We start from the raw sequence: 20,000 nt of genomic DNA on the forward strand, positions 1-20,000 counted from the left end.
CTCAGGCTTACAGTTATGTCATTAAGCTCAGAATTTCTTTTATAATTTATGCTCAGCTGGAAAATATTACTTCAATCCATCTAGGACTGCATTTATTAAGTCTTGATAAAGCCTTGATCTTGGGACTACAAGAATGTCAGTCACCATTAACTTATTGCAAGTCTTGTCACCATTTTATACCTCTTCCTCTTCTATTTACTCTGCACTAGCACACACCCTAGAACACTCTCCAAGCACATTCCACTTAGTTCTTTTTTCTCATTTACTCAACGATGAATAATATATAATGTATAATTTCTAATCCTATTCCATCACCTGCACCCCTGAGGAATTTAGCTTCATTTCTTTTCCTTTTCTTTCTCCTACTTTTGTTTTGTCTTGATAAGTGGTTCATAATTCCAGACCTTACCTTTGATCATATAGGAAGATTATCATCAGTTGGTTTATGATAGTTTAATAAGGGAAAAATGTACGTGACACACCAAAATTTCTCTCTTAATTATTTCTCTCTTAATTTAATCACCTTACTGATCTGTTTCATAAAAATGGGGGCAAACTTAAATCTTAAAAATATTAACGATGACAATAATATCACCTACCACTGGATCTGTAACTTCAGCCGTATAGAAAGGCGAATCAAATGCCGGAGGTTCATCTGGTTTGTCTTGTATTTTAATAGCTAAGACAGCCGTTGAAGAGCGTACTGGATTACCTTCGTCCTATAAGCAATAAGAAAAAACAATCTATATTTAAGTGCACGGACACCCTTTTAAGCCGATTTTTTTTCAGAATGATGGCATAAATGCATACATATAAATGGTTATAAACAAACTGCAATTCCTGTATAGTTAAACAGCAAAGTTTTTGACCATGTCACTTCTCCAGGACGGATTTCCTGATTCAAATGGTGTTCCACTATCGTGGGATAGAGTTCTCTTGCTTGAGGGTACACTCGGCACACTATCCTTTCTAATTTATCTTCCACTTGTTTTGTTAAAGTTTTTATAGTTTATATAGGAGATATTTAGTTTAATGTTGTTACTGTTCCTGAAATATTTTATTTTTCCTTTTTTCTTTTCCTCGCTGATCTATTTTCCCTGTTGGACCACCAGGGCTTATAGTATTCTGCTTTTCCAACTTGGCAAGTAGTAGTAGTAATAATAATAATAATAATAATAATAATAATAATAACACTTAATTCAATTAAAAAAAGACCAGTTAAACCACTGTGGCACTCTTCTAATCTTCTAGACTTGTTTGGAGCTTTACCTTAAGAGTAATGGTGCAATCATAGGACGCCTTGGTTTCAAAGTCCAAACTTGTGCGAAGTATGAAGTTGACGTCTTCGAATGACCCACCAAAATCTGTATATTGAGATGGTTCCGGAGAGATAGGACACCCAGCGTCAACCGAAACGTCGACTATATTGTTCGGAGAATCTTTGTCCTGGTCTCGAATCTGAATCTGGAGTTAGGAATATAATAAAAAGTATAAACGACTTAATCAATTGATAACTATTAAAAGAGGATAAAAACTTGAAACAAAGTGAAAGAAAGTCAAATTATATGTTACAATATGTGATATTATAACTCAAATGTTAGCATAGCCAAACAATTCTATACATTTATTCAATAAGTGAAGAGATATAATAGCTAAAATGTTCGCCAAGTATAGAAAATGCTTCTACTTGTCCATAAAGTAAATTGAATTATACTTACTTTGGTCTTAAGCGAAAAAAAAATAATATACTTATATCAGTCCATTAAGGAAAACGAAATCTTATATCAATTCAGTAAATGAAAATAAATGGTACCTGCATTATTAATAAGCAATTGAAAATAAATTAAAAAAAAGAGAAGAGAATTTATACTTACATCAGTTTGAACAGCGACATTAACTGGCCAGTCCTCTGCAATTTCCAGAGCATAAGATCCCTTAATGAACTCAGGGTTCTGAGAATTTACGTCACTCACTGTTATGGTAACTACAAAATTGCACTGCAAAATAATAATAATAATAGTAATAATAATAATAATAATAATAATAATAATAATAATAATAATAATAATAATAAATAATTATCTTGGAAGATACCTGCTGATTTAACGGAGCTTACTTCATTCACAACTTTTTCAATGTTTCTGATGCTTCTCCATTCAAAATACAGTTAGGAAATTAGTAAAGAAGATGCAGCTCGTAAGGATAATCCAAAGAGGTTCAAAGTCGGAGACCAGGTTCATGTTAAAATTTTCATGCGGTTTTTCCTTAGATGACTTTTCGAGCATAGCTAGGGTCAGACTGGGGGACGCGACTCGTCCAGTTCTGTATCTGTACAAGAAAGTTGGATAAAGCTCTGGAATTGCTAACTCCTCACTGGCTGGGAGTAGTGCATGGGCAGAGCTCATCTCCAAGCTGGCTGCTCACTGGCTAAGCTATAATCTGGGCTATGCACCATGCCACGTATGAAAAACCGACCTTGATCACCACAATATGTTTCTCTGAGCAATCAACTGACGATGAAACGTACTTAATTTAACTCAAAATAACAGCCACCAGACAACAGAAGATAAGCAAGAAGATAGACGCCGTAACAGTCCATACAACTCGGCGAGCTTATCAACCCATTGGGGTAAATTACAACACCAAATATTGATTCTTCATGACGGAATGCTAGCGACGCCAAGAGAAGCATTTACCCGATTCAGTGTTCAGCCCAGAGCAAGACTTAGCCAATCAGCTGCCAATTTGTAGGTGAGCTCTGACAATGCCTTACTGTTTACTGCCGATCAACGACAATTTAAGTTTGACAGGAGTGGCTGATTTTCCCATATGAATAAAAGCCAGAGAAGTCATCATATACTCAGCAAGAGAACAGTTTGCCTGACTCGGTGCTTAGCCCAGACTCCCAGAGCAAGGTTTAGCTAGTCAGCTGCTAGCTTGGAAGTGAACTCCGTTAATGGATTATCCTCGACCAATGAGAACTCATCAATCCATCAGGATTGGCCGACTTTCCCGTATAAATAGAAGCCAAACGAGTCTCATTTTCCAATCTACTCCCAGTCTGATGATAATGCAAAGAAGGTTGCTCGAAACATTGCACAAAAAGAAAAAGCGACAAGAAACTTTAAGCCTGAAGCTTAAAGTTCGACCAAATTTGATTATAACAACGAACTAAATCATCTGTAACCTTTTTGTAGTGTGTTTTTAATACTGAATAATAAAGAGTAAATAACTGAATATTTTACTTCCTTGAAAGCTAAGATACACACAGATACTGGTGGAAGGGACTACTTACGGAAGGAAAATACTTAGAATCATCTAAAAGGTATTGTGTACTTTTAACACCGCTAACACAGCAATTATCAAAATAATAATAATAATAATAATAATAATAATAATAATAATAATAATAATAATACTTATATGGAAATTTTCTCATTTTGACCAATTTTGTTGGCGTTTGGACCCGGTTAACCAAGCTCAGTTTCAAATATATATACAATATATATATATATATATATATATATATATATATATATATATATATATATATATATATATATATATTTATATATATAAATATATATACATATATATACATATATATATAGTATATATATAAATATATATATTTATATATATATATACATATTTATTTATATATATAAATATATATATATATATATATATATATATATATATATATATATATATGTATATATATATATATAGATAGATAGATAGATAGATAGATAGATATAGATATAGATATGTATATAATTACTTTTTTTAAATACACAATTAAAATTTATTCACTAGCTCACAGAAACCACCATTTCCAAAATAATAGATTTTTAAACATGTCTTGTCTTAGCACATGTTCAATTGATAACACAATATTTATCTCTATAACGTAAAGCTTAAGCAAGTGTGTTTTTTATGGCTTTTTGTTTGTGTGTACTGTCTGTGAATTTGTTTTACTACTGCTTAACAGTCCTTTGCAAATATATTAACATCTGAATGATATCGGGATAATTTGTATTGTATTGGAACATTACTCTAGTTTAAGTGAGTTGCACACAAACAAGCACAGGCATCACATATATGTATATTTGTACAATATATATATATATATATATATATATATATATATATATATATATATATATATAAATATATATATATATATATATATATATATATATATATATATATATATATATATATATATATATATATATATATATATATATATTTTTGGGCTCAAGCCATGTCGTCCTGATGGAAGTTCCTATAGGGTAGCTTCCTAGGGTATATTACAACTACGGCGATATTCCCAGAGAATTTACCTTAAGGTACCAGAATTCTAACTCCTGGAGCGAGTATCCCTCGTGAAAGGGATATCGCGACATATCAGAGGACGTATTCTAGACACGTCACATGGCAATCTACGACCTGAACAGAGATTTCGTCTCGTAGGAGGTGATTGACGAGATACGAATTCGGGAAAGAAAAAGGGGAGCCGCTCCCAAGGCTTCCCTATCCCCCGATTCGTATGCGTGCCTGGCACCAATCCTGGCGCCATCTGTATTCCTTTTTGCGTAGCTTAACAACTCGGTGTTTTTTCCTGTTTTTCTCGCAAATCTTGGATTTATTCAGCTTTTCATGGCTTCTCCGTCTTCGTTGGCCTCGGATAAGTTGAGTATAGTGTCTGTTATGTATAAATGTAGGCTCTTGGTAAAATTTTGAGTGATTAATAGGATTAATCTTTGATACAAGAGCCGTAGCCTACCAGAGGTGTCCTGGACACTGTCACTCGCTAGGTATAAATTAGTTAGTCAGAGTGACATTCCTGGTTGTTTTGCTTTAATAAATTTTAGCTATTTAGCTTTACATAGGATTTCCTTTCGTGCTTAGTATTATTTGGCGAAGTATTCGCCATTCTGGCCTACGCTAGGCCATGTAGCCTAGTCGTTTGGTCCTAGTACTTCATGCATGATTTTGGTTTTTCCGAGTGTAATCAAAATTTTATTGAAGCTTTAGGCTATATTTTATACATTTTAGACTGTGTGGAATATTTCCAAGATTGTATACGTGTGAGTTTCGGTGAATTAGGTAATCGATTCTCTTGGTGCCTAGGCTAATTGCTTATGGAGCCTTAGTATATTTTATCATACTCCCCGGTTGCTTTCTTTTCTTCGGAGAAGGTATGCAATCCCTTTCCCTCTGTTTAAGCCTTGGGCTTATCCCTAAGTGGTTTTTTCCGAATTTATTTTCGATAAAACTATACTAGGGTGTTACTGTACCTTCCTGTTCCAGTAAGTCTGGTTCAAAGAGGGACAGAACAACAGAGTTTTTAGTCTGAGTCCGTGTTGTCTGGCTTGGGGCAGAGTCTCCCTCTCTGACCTAACACTTACAAAGGGAGCTTAGCTCCCTTAGGTCACTACCGAAGGTTTCTGTAAGTTATGATTCCTTCTTTTGTGATCGACCAGACTAAGTCCTGTTGCTGTTCTCGGGGGAGGATAAGTTCTTCCCTTGGGAGTAGCAACGCCTTCCTTGCTTTGGTGCTCTGGAAGCTGGCAAGTATTGCTGGCCCTTTCCCTTAGATCTCCCTTAGGCTAAGACAAAGTTCTTGGCTGCGGGTAATCTGTCACTAAAGCAAGGTTGGCAGGACCCTCTTGTCCCTTCCCCCTCTATCTCCGTAATGGCCTAGCCATTACTGTACTGTACCTTGCCGGCCGGCAGAGCTGGCCGGCAGGGGTATTACTGTACTGTACGTCGTTCTACTTCTGAACCTAGTATAGGTTGGGATGTGGAATTGACTCAGCCCATTGCCGGCCGGCAGAGATGCTGGCCGGCAAGGGTCTTATGTTTTCAAGTGCTGCCCGGACCTCTCTTGGTCCCTCATCCATGCCTGCCGGCTGAGCCGGACGGCATTGGTCAAGGAAACCTGAATTAAGTTTCTCCCCTTCCTTATATGCACTCTTTCGGTTGCCGGGCTTGGGGGGTTGTGTACACTCTTATCCCGGCATCCATTCTATTTTCTTCTAGTGCTGTACCTGTCCCGGCTGCCGGCCTATGAGGCCGGCAGCCGGGCAGGTGTAGTCTTCTGGTTCTTTTGCTGCCGGCTGGCATCGGTCTTGTACCTTTGCCGGCCGGCTTATGTCAGTCCTTGTCTGCCGGTCACCAAGAGTGTGGCCGGCAGCTGGGTACTACCTTGTGTAGTTGCTGGCCGGCAGTCATTGCCGGCCAACACTGGCTGTTACCGGCCGGCAGCTGCTGCCGACCGGCACAGGCATTTGAACCAGAGTGCTGCCGCCCTATAGCTGTTAAGTAGTATACTTTAAAGCTAGTTGTGGTGTGTGCCGGCCGGCAAAGGCAGGCCGGCACACATCCTCCTATACTGTACTAGTATTCTTCTGTATAGCATATACAGTAAGAAGAAAACTATAGTAAAGGTTTAGGTACAGCACTGTATCTTCTAACACTATTGTGTTTTCTTGCACAGCCCTTTGCTGTTGCCCTCAGATAGGAAGCAGAGTTCTTCCCTGTCAATTATCCAGGATTTTAAAATCATTGCCTAGGTGTGAACTCCACCTGTTTCCTCTGGAAACCTTGCATTGGTTACTCTAGAAGAGATAAACCATTTTGATTTTATTATCTGGAAGGCTGCAACAATGGGTTGTGAGGGAAACACAAGTGTGTGTCTTTCCTTTATGAATTGTTATGCTATACTATGCATATCCAGTGATACATAGTTCACTTGATACTCATGGAAATTTCTTCTCTTTACAGGAGGACCCTCCGAAGTGCGGAAATGTTTTCTGCAATGTCCGCAGCAAGAACCTCTGTGGACATGGGTGTTGTAGGAGACACACAGCATGCGCTGTCTCCAAGGATGATCTCCAGTATTTGGACCCTCAGGTATGTACTGTATGCACTAACCTGATTACTGAGGCTTTTGATTCCCCTAGAACGGCGGAATCAAGGGATATAGCAAGGGAGAAGCTTCGTACTTGGGTAAGGGGCTTCAAGAAGAACACCTCTGGCCCTTATCTTCCAAGTGAGAAGATGAGGGCGTATCTTTTTCCCCAGGCATCAGCTGAGGCAGTGATTCCCCAGCCTCAAGAGGAGATCCCTCAAGATCAAGTCCAGGTGGACGTGGAAGTCGCAGTTGCGATGCAAGACATCCAGTTGGATGACAGGATGTCTGACCTGGACGAACGTTTGGAAGAAGACCTCCTGGCAGAAGGTCAGGATCAAGTTCAAACCCCGGATGTCGTAGAGGATGAGGTCGACGAGGTGTCGGCTACTCCGGTTCAGATGCCGGAGCCTATCCCCTCAACATCGGCTGGTCTCCCAGTAGAACTGGGACAGGCCCTCTCTTCGATTGTTGGAATGATCCAACAAATGCAGAAGGAGAATCAGGAGAAGGCGGCTGCAATGGAACTGCGTATGCAGTCCCTGGCAGAATCACATGGGCCCCAGAAAAGGCTCAATGTGAAAGACCTTCCCATATGCTCAGATGCTAACCCATGGAGGTATGCTGAGCACATGCCGATGACGACTGGAAAGATCGTCATCTCGGATAAGCTGGGTTCAGTTCCCCTAGAGGAGGTAGAATTCTGGCCCAGCAAGGCATCATATCCGGACTGCTATGTCCGGCTGAGAAAAGAACCAGCTTCAAGGGAGGAGACAGAGCCGAAGGAGGTCATTATTATGGACCACGCTAAGGCTCAAGCCCTACTTTCATCCTCGATGAAAGAGAGGGGCTTCTCGAATTCGAAGGTAGCTGCATTGAGCAAGAAGCTCCCTTCGTTTGTGTCCTCTCCTGATAGAGCCTTCACCTTTTTACAGAAAGGGTTTGCGGCTGTCCTAAAGGCAGTCGAGGCCGGCAAGCCTTGCCCCTCCCTGGAGGAGTGTAAACCCTTGTCGCTGGCTCTGCCTATGGACCACAAGGACTGGAAGGATGTCCATCTGACATTATCAGTGGGAAAGTTGGAGGCTGATATTGCCGGACGGCAATTCGGCGAGGACCTCCCCAAGCTGTCCGAATCTCTTTTACGAAGAGAGTTCGAGACAAAAGAAAGACTGGCTGCCTCAATGTCTCATCAGACTACTCTTGAGACAATGGCAAGTGACCCTAAGGTCCATGAAATGTTCATGGTAGTGGCTAAGTCTCACCTAGCCACAGTGACGAAGGACCTTTATGGCTTCGTCAAGGCAAGGAGAGCTTGCAGGGAGTTCGTGTTCACCGGGGCTTCGGTGAGACACGAGCCAAGGAAGTTAATCTCCTCCAACATTTGGGGAAAAGACCTTTTCCCTACCGATGTGGTCAAAGAGGTTGTTGATAAGGCCGCCGTGGAGAATAGAAACCTTCTCCAGAAGTGGGGCCTGGCTATCAAAAGAAAATCTTCCCCGGATGAGGGTCCTCAACCAAAGAGGAAGAATATGAGGACTAGGCTACCATCTCGGCCAGCCAAGCCTTATAGACAGCAACACCAACTGCAATTGCCTTTGCCTCCCGTGCCCCAGATGGTGGCACAAACCCCGACTGCTTTTCAGTGGGTACCCCAGGCTGTGCCAGGTCAGTCAACCACATTCACCCCAACGTTCGAAGGACAGTCTTCTTCCTTTCGTGCAAAACCTAGAGGAGCAGCCAGAGGCTCGTCTAGGCGCCCCTTAAGGGGAAGGGGATTCAGAGGTGGTCGTGGTCAGGGAGGCAAGACCTCAGGACGGCAGTCCAAGTGAAATGATACCGGTAGGAGGGAGACTGATGAAATTTTGGGATCGCTGGACCTTCGATCCCTGGGCCCAAAGCCTACTCAAGAATGGACTGGGTTGGAGCTGGTACAGCACTCCACCCCCGTGCCTTCGGTTTTTCCAACACTCCACCCCCATTTTGGAGGAGTACGTTCAAGAACTGTTGGAGAAAAATGTGATCCGAAAGGTGAAGTCCATCAAATTCCAAGGGAGGCTGTTTTGTGTTCCCAAGAAAGACTCGGAAAAGCTCAGAGTCATTCTGGACTTGTCGCCACTCAACAAGTTCATAGTGAATTGCAAATTCAAGATGCTAACACTGCAACACATAAGGACCTTACTGCCCAAAAGGGCATACTCAGTCTCTATAGACTTGTCAGACGCCTATTGGCACATTCCAATCAGCCGTCGACTCTCCCCCTACCTAGGGTTCAGGCTACAACGGAGACTGTACGCCTTGAGAGCCATGCCATTCGGGCTAAACATAGCCCCAAGGATTTTCACGAAGCTTGCGAGCGCAGCTCTCAAACAATTACGCCTAAAGGGAATTCAGGTAGTAGCCTACCTGGACGACTGGCTGGTGTGGGCAGCATCCGAGACCGAATGCTTGCAAGCTTCCAGTCAGGTGATCCAGTTCCTAGAGTACCTAGGCTTCAAGATCAACAGAAAAAAGTCTCGACTTTCTCCATCCCAAAAGTTCCAGTGGCTGGGAATCCACTGGGACCTTTTGTCACACAGTTTCTCCATCCCGACGAAGAAAAGGAAGGAGATAGCGGGCTCTGTCAAGAGACTTCTAGATTCCGAAAGGATATCAAGACGAGAACAGGAGAGGGTACTAGGCTCTCTCCAGTTGGCTTCAGTGACAGACCCAGTGCTAAGAGCACAGCTAAAGGATGCAACCGGAGTTTGGAGAAGGTATGCATCAAACGCGCGAAGAGACCTGAGAAGACCAGTGCCGCCTCGGCTACGTACTCTTCTCAGACCTTGGTCCCAAGCCAGACATCTAAAGAAGTCGGTTCTTCTTCAGCCACCTCCCCCGTCGATGACGATTCATTCAGACGCCTCAAAGGAGGGATGGGGAGGTCACTCTCATCGGAAAAAAGTCCAGGGGACTTGGTCCAAGCTATTCAGGACCTTTCATATAAACTTTCTAGAAGCTATGGCAGTGCTCCTTACCTTAAAGAAAGTCTCCCCGCGTCACTCGATCCACATAAGATTGGTGACGGACAGCGAGGTGGTTGTGAGATGCTTGAATCGACAAGGGTCGAGGTCACCACCTCTCAACCAAGTGATGTTAGCCATTTTCCGATTGGCGGAGAAGAAGAAGTGGTACCTGTCGGCAGTTCACCTTCAAGGAGTCCGCAATGTGACAGCGGACGCTCTATCCAGGTTCACACCGATAGAGTCGGAATGGTCCTTAGACGCAGGATCATTTTCCTTCATTCTGAATCAAGTCCCAGAACTGCAAATAGACCTCTTTGCGACGAAAGACAACAAGAAGTTGCCCCTGTACGTGTCCCCGTACGAGGACCCCTTAGCGGAAGCAGTGGACGCAATGTCCCTCGACTGGAACAGATGGTCCAGGATTTATCTGTTCCCTCCTCACAACCTTCTGTTGAGGGTCCTCAACAAACTGAGATCCTTCAAGGGGGTAGCGGCAATAGTGGCCCACAAGTGGCCGAACAGTATGTGGTTCCCCTTGGCGTTGGAACTACAGATGAAGTTCGTGCCGCTACCACATCCAGTTCTGACCCAGCGAGTCCAGAAGTCGACTGTCTGCGCTTCATTACAGAAAACCCAGACCCTGCAGCTCATGATTTTCTCGCCCTAGCGGTGAGAAAGCATTTCGGGATTTTGAAAGCCAGCATAGACTTCCTAGAGGAATATAAGTGCAAATCGACTAGAAGGCAATATGAGTCATCTTGGAGAAAATGGGTGGTCTTTGTAAAGGCAAAGAATCCGCAGATCTCAACAGACTTCTGCTTATCTTTCTTCATCCACCTCCATGGCCAAGGGTTGGCAGCTAACACGATTTCAGTGTGTAAATCTGCTTTGATGAGACCCATTTTATTTGCCTTCCAGATCGACCTAGGTAACGAGATCTTTAATAAAGTTCCGAAAGCCTGTGCTAGGCTCAGACCTTCAGCACCTCCAAAGCCCATCTCATGGTCTTTAGACAAAGTTCTTCATTTCGCCTCCCTGTTGAGCAATGAAGAATGTGCGTTAAAGGATTTGACGCAAAAAGTTATTTTCCTATTTGCACTCGCGTCCGGGGCCAGGGTTAGTGAGATCGTAGCCCTCTCGAGAGAGGCAGGTCGTGTTCAGTTCCTGGATGGGGGGGAGCTGAACCTGTTTCCGGATCCTACGTTTCTCGCCAAGAATGAGTTACCCACCAACAGGTGGGGTCCCTGGAGAATCTGCCTTCTGAAAGAAGATGCATCTCTATGTCCAGTAGAATGCCTAAAGGTCTATCTTCATAGAACTTCAGACTTCAAGGGTGGTCAACTATTCAGGGGAGAAACATCAGGCTCAAATTTATCTCTGAATCAACTCAGAGCAAAAATCACATATTTTATTCGCAGAGCGGATCCTGACAGTACACCCGCAGGTCACGATCCGAGGAAAGTTGCCTCATCCCTAAATTTCTTTAATTGTATGGATTTTGAACATCTCCGTTCATACACGGGCTGGAAGTCTTCCAGGGTGTTCTTTCGCCACTATGCGAAGCAAGTAGAGGAACTTAAGAGATCTGTGGTAGCAGTGGGTCGTGTAGTTAACCCTACTGTTTAACTCTGCGAGGAACAGTGGTCTTAATTGGGATGATTAAGTCCAGGGTGAGTGTGTAGGTACATACTGTACTACAAACTAAATGAGGGCACCAAGTGCCCATATAGACTGTTCCTTCTTTCAAAGGTGAACCTAGCATAAGTTCAGACATGTGTGCCAAGCGTTTCTAACGCTAATGTGATTGATTTGTAATACAGACTTTTTATGACTTGATACCTTGGTATCTTATTAAAGTGGTGTTTAATGGTTTTTCTTTCAGATAAACAAGTTCTGTTTACTATCATACTTATGCTTAAAGTTTTTGGGTTATCCTCTTTTATATAAATATATATATTTGTTGTTAACCTGTCTGTTTATTATCTGTCAATAAACTTGTTCTTGAGAACCTTGCGTCTCTTTCACCTGTGTCAATTAATTGGTATAATTGAGCATTTTAATTCTATGTATCTTATCTGGGATAATTCTGATAGAATTGTTCTGTTATGCAAGCTATGTTGCATTGGTGTATGTAAGTCCCCTAATGGGAGGACTCCGTCCCATAAAGGGACGAGGGCGGTTTTATTAGTTTCTTCCTATGCGGATATAAACCTTTGTCCAATACAAGTATTGTGCGGATTACTGGTCAATATATTGACGCAGTGGTTCTATACAAACTATGCTTTACTTAATATAGGGCGAGACCACTATATTAGCTTGCCTGGTATTCATACATAGGTATATGTACTCTTCGAGACTTTCCAGAGTCTAGTAGGACTCTTCCCTGTAGGGGGCAGGAAGCTCTAACATAGTTTATAGTTAGTTGAAAAGATGTATAACGGTAACATCTTAGGTCTCTAGGTCTAGTCGACCGGGAATAAATACCTTCGGGGAGTACGGCACGTTCTGAGAATCCAAAGATACAGTAATGCTCTGGTACACTTCCATCAGGACGACATGGCTTGAGCCCAAAAAACGGATTTTGAGCGAAGCGAAAAATCTATTTTTGGGTGAGATGGCCATGTCGTCCTGATGGACCCGCCCTTGCCTTTCTAAGAAAGGGCTGTAGGACCCCTCCCTACATACAGTATCTGTAGCACCTCGTGTACGCTACAAGGAATACAGATGGCGCCAGGATTGGCGCCAGGCACGCATACGAATCGGGGGATAGGGAAGCCTTGGGAGCGGCTCCCCTTTTTCTTTCCCGAATTCGTATCTCGTCAATCACCTCCTACGAGACGAAATCTCTGTTCAGGTCGTAGATTGCCATGTGACGTGTCTAGAATACGTCCTCTGATATGTCGCGATATCCCTTTCACGAGGGATACTCGCTCCAGGAGTTAGAATTCTGGTACCTTAAGGTAAATTCTCTGGGAATATCGCCGTAGTTGTAATATACCCTAGGAAGCTACCCTATAGGAACTTCCATCAGGACGACATGGCCATCTCACCCAAAAATAGATTTTTCGCTTCGCTCAAAATTCGTTATATATATATATATATATATATATATATATATATATATATATATATATATATATATATATATCTATATATATATATATATATGCATACATATATATGTATGTATGTGTGTTTACATACATGCATAGATATATATAATATATATGTATACACACACACACACATATATATATATATATATATATATATATATATATATATATATACATATATATATATATATACACAGTATAAACATGTATATATATATATATATATATATATATATATATATATATACAGTATATATATAATATATAAGCATATATGCATAAATATATATATGATTAATTAGAAAATAAAATAAACTCATAACTACTTACCTCTGAGAGGTTAGAAAATCCACTGAAGACTGTGTCTGCCGTTACAGTACTCTGAAAAATATGAAATTAATTAACTTTCAGCTTCAAACTGACTCGGTATCACCAATATGAATGTCTAAAAAAGATATACATACACACATATACACACACACACACACACACACACACACACACACACACATATATATATATATATATATATATATATAAATCTTCTTAAACATAAATATATATAAATCATCATCATCTTCATTGTCTGCATCTTTTCCCACCTCTATGTGGGGTTGATGTTTCTGGTCAGCTTTCTCCATCTACCTCTGTCCCCCACTTCATCATTATATATATATATATATATATTCAAATAAGCCATATATATTTTGATATATTAATGTCTGGATTCTCTTAACGACCTCGGGATCAGAGCCCCAGGCGAAATCTCACAAAGACAAGAGCTTGGCTCCGGCCGGGAATCGAACCCTGGTCGGCAAGCTTATATAGACAGTGACTAACCCATTCGGCCACGAAGGAATCCAGACATTAATATATCAAAATATATATGGCTTATTTGAATATGAAAAACACGTAAAAATGTGCAAAATTTATCATATATATATATATATATATATATATATATATATATATATATATATGTATATATATATATATATATATATATATATATATATATATATATATATATATATATATACAAATTTTCTATATCAATATTCCTAATGCATCCAAAGTCCATCTGCTACCACGTTCGTTCTAGTGCCGACCACAATTTTTTTTTTTTTTTTTTTTTTTTTTTTTTTTTTTTTTTTTTTTTTTAGAATTGAGGAGTTTAAGCCTTAGAATCGGCTCTAACTGCACTAACTGCCCAACACTGAGTACATTTGTTTCATTTCATGCCATTTAACAGAATGCCTTATTCCAATGAAATATTTTATTGTCATTTTCCGACCCCTATGTCTTTTTTTTTTTTCAGATGACAAAGCATCCAATTAGTAACGTATCTACATTTCCGTTGTGGAAAAAATACAGATAAACATACAAATAAATATGAGTACAAGAGATAACAATAAAAAAAAAATCTAAGTATTTATTCCCAATTATAAATGCAAATAAGGTTTATTATATTTAATTCTAAACATTAATGCAATTCTCTGAAATGTTAAAAAAGGGCCTTACATTTACGTCGGGGTAATCAGAAACCCCAGCTAATCATATTTAATTCTAAACAATAATGCAATCCTCTGAAATGTTAAAAAAAAGGCCTTGCATTTACGTCAGGGTAATCAGGAACCCCAGCTAATCATATTTAACAAAAATAATCAATGCAATTCTCTGAAAGGTTAAAAAAGACGTTACATTTACGTCGGGGTAATCAGGAACCCCAGCTAATCATATTAAATAAAAATAATCAATGCAATTCTCTAAAATGTTAAAAAAAAAGGCCTTACATTTACGTCGGGGTAATCAGGAACTCCGGCCAAAGGCGCCTTCAGTCTGCAATTCCACGTCGACGGTTCAGTCGATTCAACTAAGAAATATTTATCGAAAAGGGCTCCTGATGGCAAAGATGCCGTAGCGTTTGCTTCATCCCACTGACAGGTAAACAGCTGTGTGCCAACTCCTGCGTCCTCAGTAATCACTATATTCTTGAGTTCCACAAATTTCGCGGCTCCAAAAGCTTCAGGGTCACAGGTAAAATGGTCTACACATGCAGGTTCATCTAGAACCGAATAAGGAAGTCGATATAACTGATTTCTGACTTTAAAGAAAAAAAATATGTTTCATGTAAGATATTCAGCACATACTAGACTAAAAAGAGAATTAGAAAACCGTTAAAAATATATCTAACTTTATAATAAATATGTTTCTGATAATCCTTTCCCATACAATTAATTCAAGGTTCAATATTATATTTTACAGATGTTTCATCCTTTTACTGTTGTTTACTGATATATAAAGCAAATTAAAATTACAGTTAGGTAATCAAGAATCAGCTAATTCGGAGCACTGTAGAACTGTGTACGAGAAAACAAACTTTATAACAACAATCATATAACAAATGCATTCTCAAGGAAGAGATGTTTTAATAACTTTGGCGAATGCCAAATATTCCGATTCCATTTCCCTGGGAATCCCTGAGATTTTTTTTCCCATTCCGGGCTTCACACTACAATTCCCTTTCCGTCACAGTTTGTTCCCTTGTTTGATAGTTAATATAATAAAAGAATTACTAATAATCCCTTACGTGTGGAAATATTATTAGAACATTGCCAAAAAATGTTTTTTTTTTTCTCGTGGAATGATGATTCTAATGAGATTATTAATTACCCAACCACTGCTTGTACTTTCATAGTAAGGACTATGATAAGTTTGCAATGATTATATACTGTATTTATAAATATAGTATCGGCTGTAGTTTTACTTAAAAATACAAGAAACCATGGTTAAATTTATTTATCAAAAATGCTTTTACAATTAACTCAATACAGTTTCTTTCTCCCTCACATGTTATACATGTACTTCAATACCTTAGGGTGTTGAAAATTTAATGATTGAAGAGCAAGCTGTTTATGTGTAGCTAAAAACATATTTCTTGTTTTTCCAACAGTATGGCTTTACTATTAATAAAAACACAGTGTTCCCTACAACATTTATACCATTGGTAACTTAAAATATTTATACAAAAGCCTCATCAGAAACCTGCTGAATAACTGTGCAATCTCATCAGTTGATAATTTTGTATGTAGTTTTATATCTTGGACATCGAGGTCCCTCCTTTCCAGGAACTCTTATTTCAAGCCATTTCTCTCGCTCTTTATAGGTCTTCCTTTCTCTTGTCAACTGTTTCTTCATTCTTATCAACAACCTATAGTCGTCCTATATTTCTAAATGGTCTGGGTATCTCTAAGTAATTGTACCAATTCCTTTACTTATATATATCACCTTTATCACTTTTATGCTTTTCTAAATTTATTACATTTTTAAATAAAAGTGTTAATACATTCCATTTATAATGAAAATATTTCACTTGAACAGTTTGTTACTTTCACTGCATTCAGTTGTATATTTCTTTCACAACGGAAATCTAGCTACACAACCCTGTCAAACACCATCTTTCTAATCTTTAGCGAAGACCCTGACACCTTCCGTGGCCCATTCTTAAAAACACTACTCCTATTTTCCTTTGTTATGTCTATTCTCTAAAGCTACTCAAGTCAGCTGGTTCCATTAATAGACAATTTATAAAATCATCCATTGCTCCATCTCATGGTTTCCATATAACTTCATAACCTCACTCTTCCTCTCGTTTGATTTAAACTTTCCTTTGCAAGCACTTTCAATCAATTTTATCATTTTGCAGCTTCTTTTTCCCTTATACAACAACAAACTATAAATGCAGCCGTTTCCAGTCCACTGCAGGACAAACAGCTAAAAATTTCCTTATTCATGTCTGGAGTTTGGTCAGTTTCCATCACCAAGCTGGTCTGCGGATTGGTGATGGTGCGAGACTTTTGTATGATCGGTCACAGCAAACCAGCCTAGTATGGGTAGCCTTGACTAGTACATCTTTGCTAATCTTGGCGATACACAAACCTTTTCACCACGTTACGGTATTCCCGCTTATCTAATCTACACAAATTCATTATTCCATGCATGAGAACACGTCATGATATGGTGATATAATATGCTATTATCAAATAACCTTTTACATCAGACGAATTACTCATCAGTCACCATATTTCAACACACACTATTGTTCCATCATTAATTCCTTGTAAATAAATTCCCAGCACCATTGTCACAGCCTCTCCATTTTTAAATATTATTATTATTATTATTATTATTATTATTATTATCATTTTTATTATTATTATTATTACTTGCTAAGCTACAACCATAGTTGGAAAAGCAGGATGCTATAAGCCCAGAGGCTCCAACAGGGAAAATAGCCCAGTGAGGAAAGGAAAAAAGGAAAATAAAATATTTTTAGGAACATTAACATTAAAATAAATATTTCCTATATAAACTATAAAAACTTTAACAAACCAAGAGGAAGAGAAATAAGATAGAATAGTGTGCCGCAGTGTACCCTCAGGCAAGAGAACTGTAACCCAGGACAGTGTTTTTCTGTCCCTGTACATCATTTAATGCTTTTCCACTTCCAAAGCCTAACATACAGTGATCCTTTCATATACTATAGTCTTTGTATAAGCAACGGTGTACTTATCCTGTCAAAACCCTGCCATACATCCTCGTTGGCATGATAAAAACAACATCATGACCTTACAATTCTTACAGTTACCTAACACCACTTCTATCTCCAGGCAATGGAATAATTATTCTACTCTTATAGCCCCTAAGAGCCTTCCCTCAATGAGTCATCAATGCACACATAATATCTTCTCCAACTTAGATCATCACACACCTGTTCTCCAAGCTCTTGGCATCTCTCATCCACAAATATCCTTCTTATGTTCGTAGCAGTTACTATTAAGAGAATTTTTAAATTTGGATCAGCTATTACCACTCTAGCACCATGCAGCTCTGTCCCTCTGCCTACTCTCCAGAACCAACAAGTCCTCATAAAGACATTTTCATCCCTCAAGGACTATTCACATCGGGAATCGTCTCCTCATTTGTATCTTTTCGTTCTATAATATATATATATATATATATATATATATATATATATATATATGTTTGTATGTATATATATATATATATATATATATATATATATATGTTTGTATATATATATATATATATATATATATATATATATATCAAATGATACTTGGGGTATTATAAAAAGGAGACAAAAACAGAAATTAATTGTTGAAAGTTTTCGAGGAGGTAATGAAAATTACAAGGTAAACCATGGTAAGAATTCCAGTATTGATATTGAGGTAAAAAGTAAAGCTAGGATTGACTGGAGAGAATATTTTAGACAGTAAAGCAGAAGCTATGAATTCAGGAAATGGCTATGGTGTAAGAATTGCAAATAGAATTATTAATGAAAATTCTATGAGGGCAATTAAGAAGAAGCATATACCCATCAAAAAGAGTGATGGGTCTGTTATAACAACAGAAGATGAAGAAAGATAACGTTGGATGGAAATATTTAGTGAGATTATGAATACGATATATGAAGGGAGTAATTTGATTGATATACCTGAAGCTGATGAAGACTTTGATGTGTCCATGAATGAATACAGTGTGTTTGAAGTTGAAGCTATCCTCAAAACAGTAAGGAGATGGAAAGCTCAAGGATGCGATGGAATAACGGCCGAGATAATACTGGCCGAAAATGAAGTGCCTCCCGGAGTACTTACAAGATTATTTTGTAGAATGTGGCATGAAAGCCTTGACTGATTGCAATAATTACAGAGGCATAACACTTACGTCAGTTGATATGAGAATATATAGTATGCCTATTCTAAAGAGACTGGAGAGAAAGATTGATGAAAAGCTGAGAGATGAACAAGCAGGATTTAGAAAAGGTAGAAGTTGCACTGACCAAATTTTCAGAAATCCACTTTTGATGGCATTTGTGGACTATGAATAAGCCTTTGATAATATGCACCGGTCAATATTGTTGAGAGTCCTGCGTTAATATGGAATTCTTCTTAAATATGTAAATTTGATTAAGTCTGTTCATGAGCATAGCAAGTGAAAGTTAATGTTAACGGAGTCTTATATGAGTAATATCCAGTGAGCAGCGGAGTATTCCAAGGAAATGTGCTGTCACCTACGTTGTTTCTCCTCCTCATGGATTTTGTAATGCGTAGAACAGTCGGAGACGATAGAGAAGAATTGGACTGGATTGGTGATAGGAATTTAGCAGACCTAGAGTATACTGATGATGCTGTCCTTGTAAGCAGAACACCACAGGATTTGCAATGGTTGTTTACCAGAATGCATGAAATATCACACGAGATTGGGCTGAAGATAAATAGAAGAAAGACAGGGGTGATGAGAACGGAGTATGCAATGGAAGATGAAATATCATTGGAAGTAGAAAGGATTAATAAGATAGAATAATTGAAGTATTTAGGAACTATGATATCCAATACAGGGTCTTTAAAGTCCGAGTTTAGTGAAAGATTGAAAAAAAGCAAATAAGACAATGGCTAGGTTAAATAGAATTTGGAAATCTAATTGCCTGAAATTACATATAAAAATCAGACTATATATCCGATTAGTGACATCGGTGTTATTCTATGGGCATGAGTCATGGTATGGCAATGAAACAATCACCAATAGATTTAGTAGATTTGAGAACAAAGTCCCCAGAAGGATATTGGGAGTTAAATGGCAAGACAGGATTAGAAATGATTCTATAAGAGAGATTACTCGAGTGCCATATGTTGATGAGATCACGAGGAGGAGTAGATGGAGACGGTTTGGGTATGCTCTTCGCACTCCCCAAGAGAGAGTAGTTCATCAAACGTTCAGCTGGACTCAACAAGGCATTAGAAGAGTTGGAAGACCCAGACCTACATGGCTGAGGACTATGAAGCACGAAGTGGGAGATGATGAATGGAGAAGTATTGAATTAAAAGCTCAAGATAGAGATGATTGGCGAAATCTAACCGAGGCCCTTAGCGTCAATAG

General features: G+C 39.0%; 1 protein-coding gene across 8 annotated transcripts in view; it reads right to left on the minus strand.

Moving 5' to 3' along the window:
- Positions 1–20,000, minus strand: part of LOC137625934 (serine-rich adhesin for platelets-like) — a 62,842-nt gene that overhangs the window by 41,830 nt on the left and 1,012 nt on the right. For all 8 annotated transcript variants that reach the window (XM_068356967.1, XM_068356965.1, XM_068356962.1 and 5 more), the window contains exons 2-6: positions 14,834–15,105; positions 13,371–13,421; positions 1,875–1,997; positions 1,270–1,464; positions 600–719 (exon numbers count right to left, since the gene is read on the minus strand). In XM_068356967.1, the coding sequence (XP_068213068.1) occupies positions 600–719; positions 1,270–1,464; positions 1,875–1,997; positions 13,371–13,421; positions 14,834–15,105 (761 nt within the window). The remainder of the gene's footprint in view (positions 1–599; positions 720–1,269; positions 1,465–1,874; positions 1,998–13,370; positions 13,422–14,833; positions 15,106–20,000) is intronic.

The sequence above is a fragment of the Palaemon carinicauda genome, chromosome 33, assembly GCF_036898095.1.
Source record: "Palaemon carinicauda isolate YSFRI2023 chromosome 33, ASM3689809v2, whole genome shotgun sequence".
Lineage (NCBI taxonomy): Eukaryota > Metazoa > Arthropoda > Malacostraca > Decapoda > Palaemonidae > Palaemon > Palaemon carinicauda.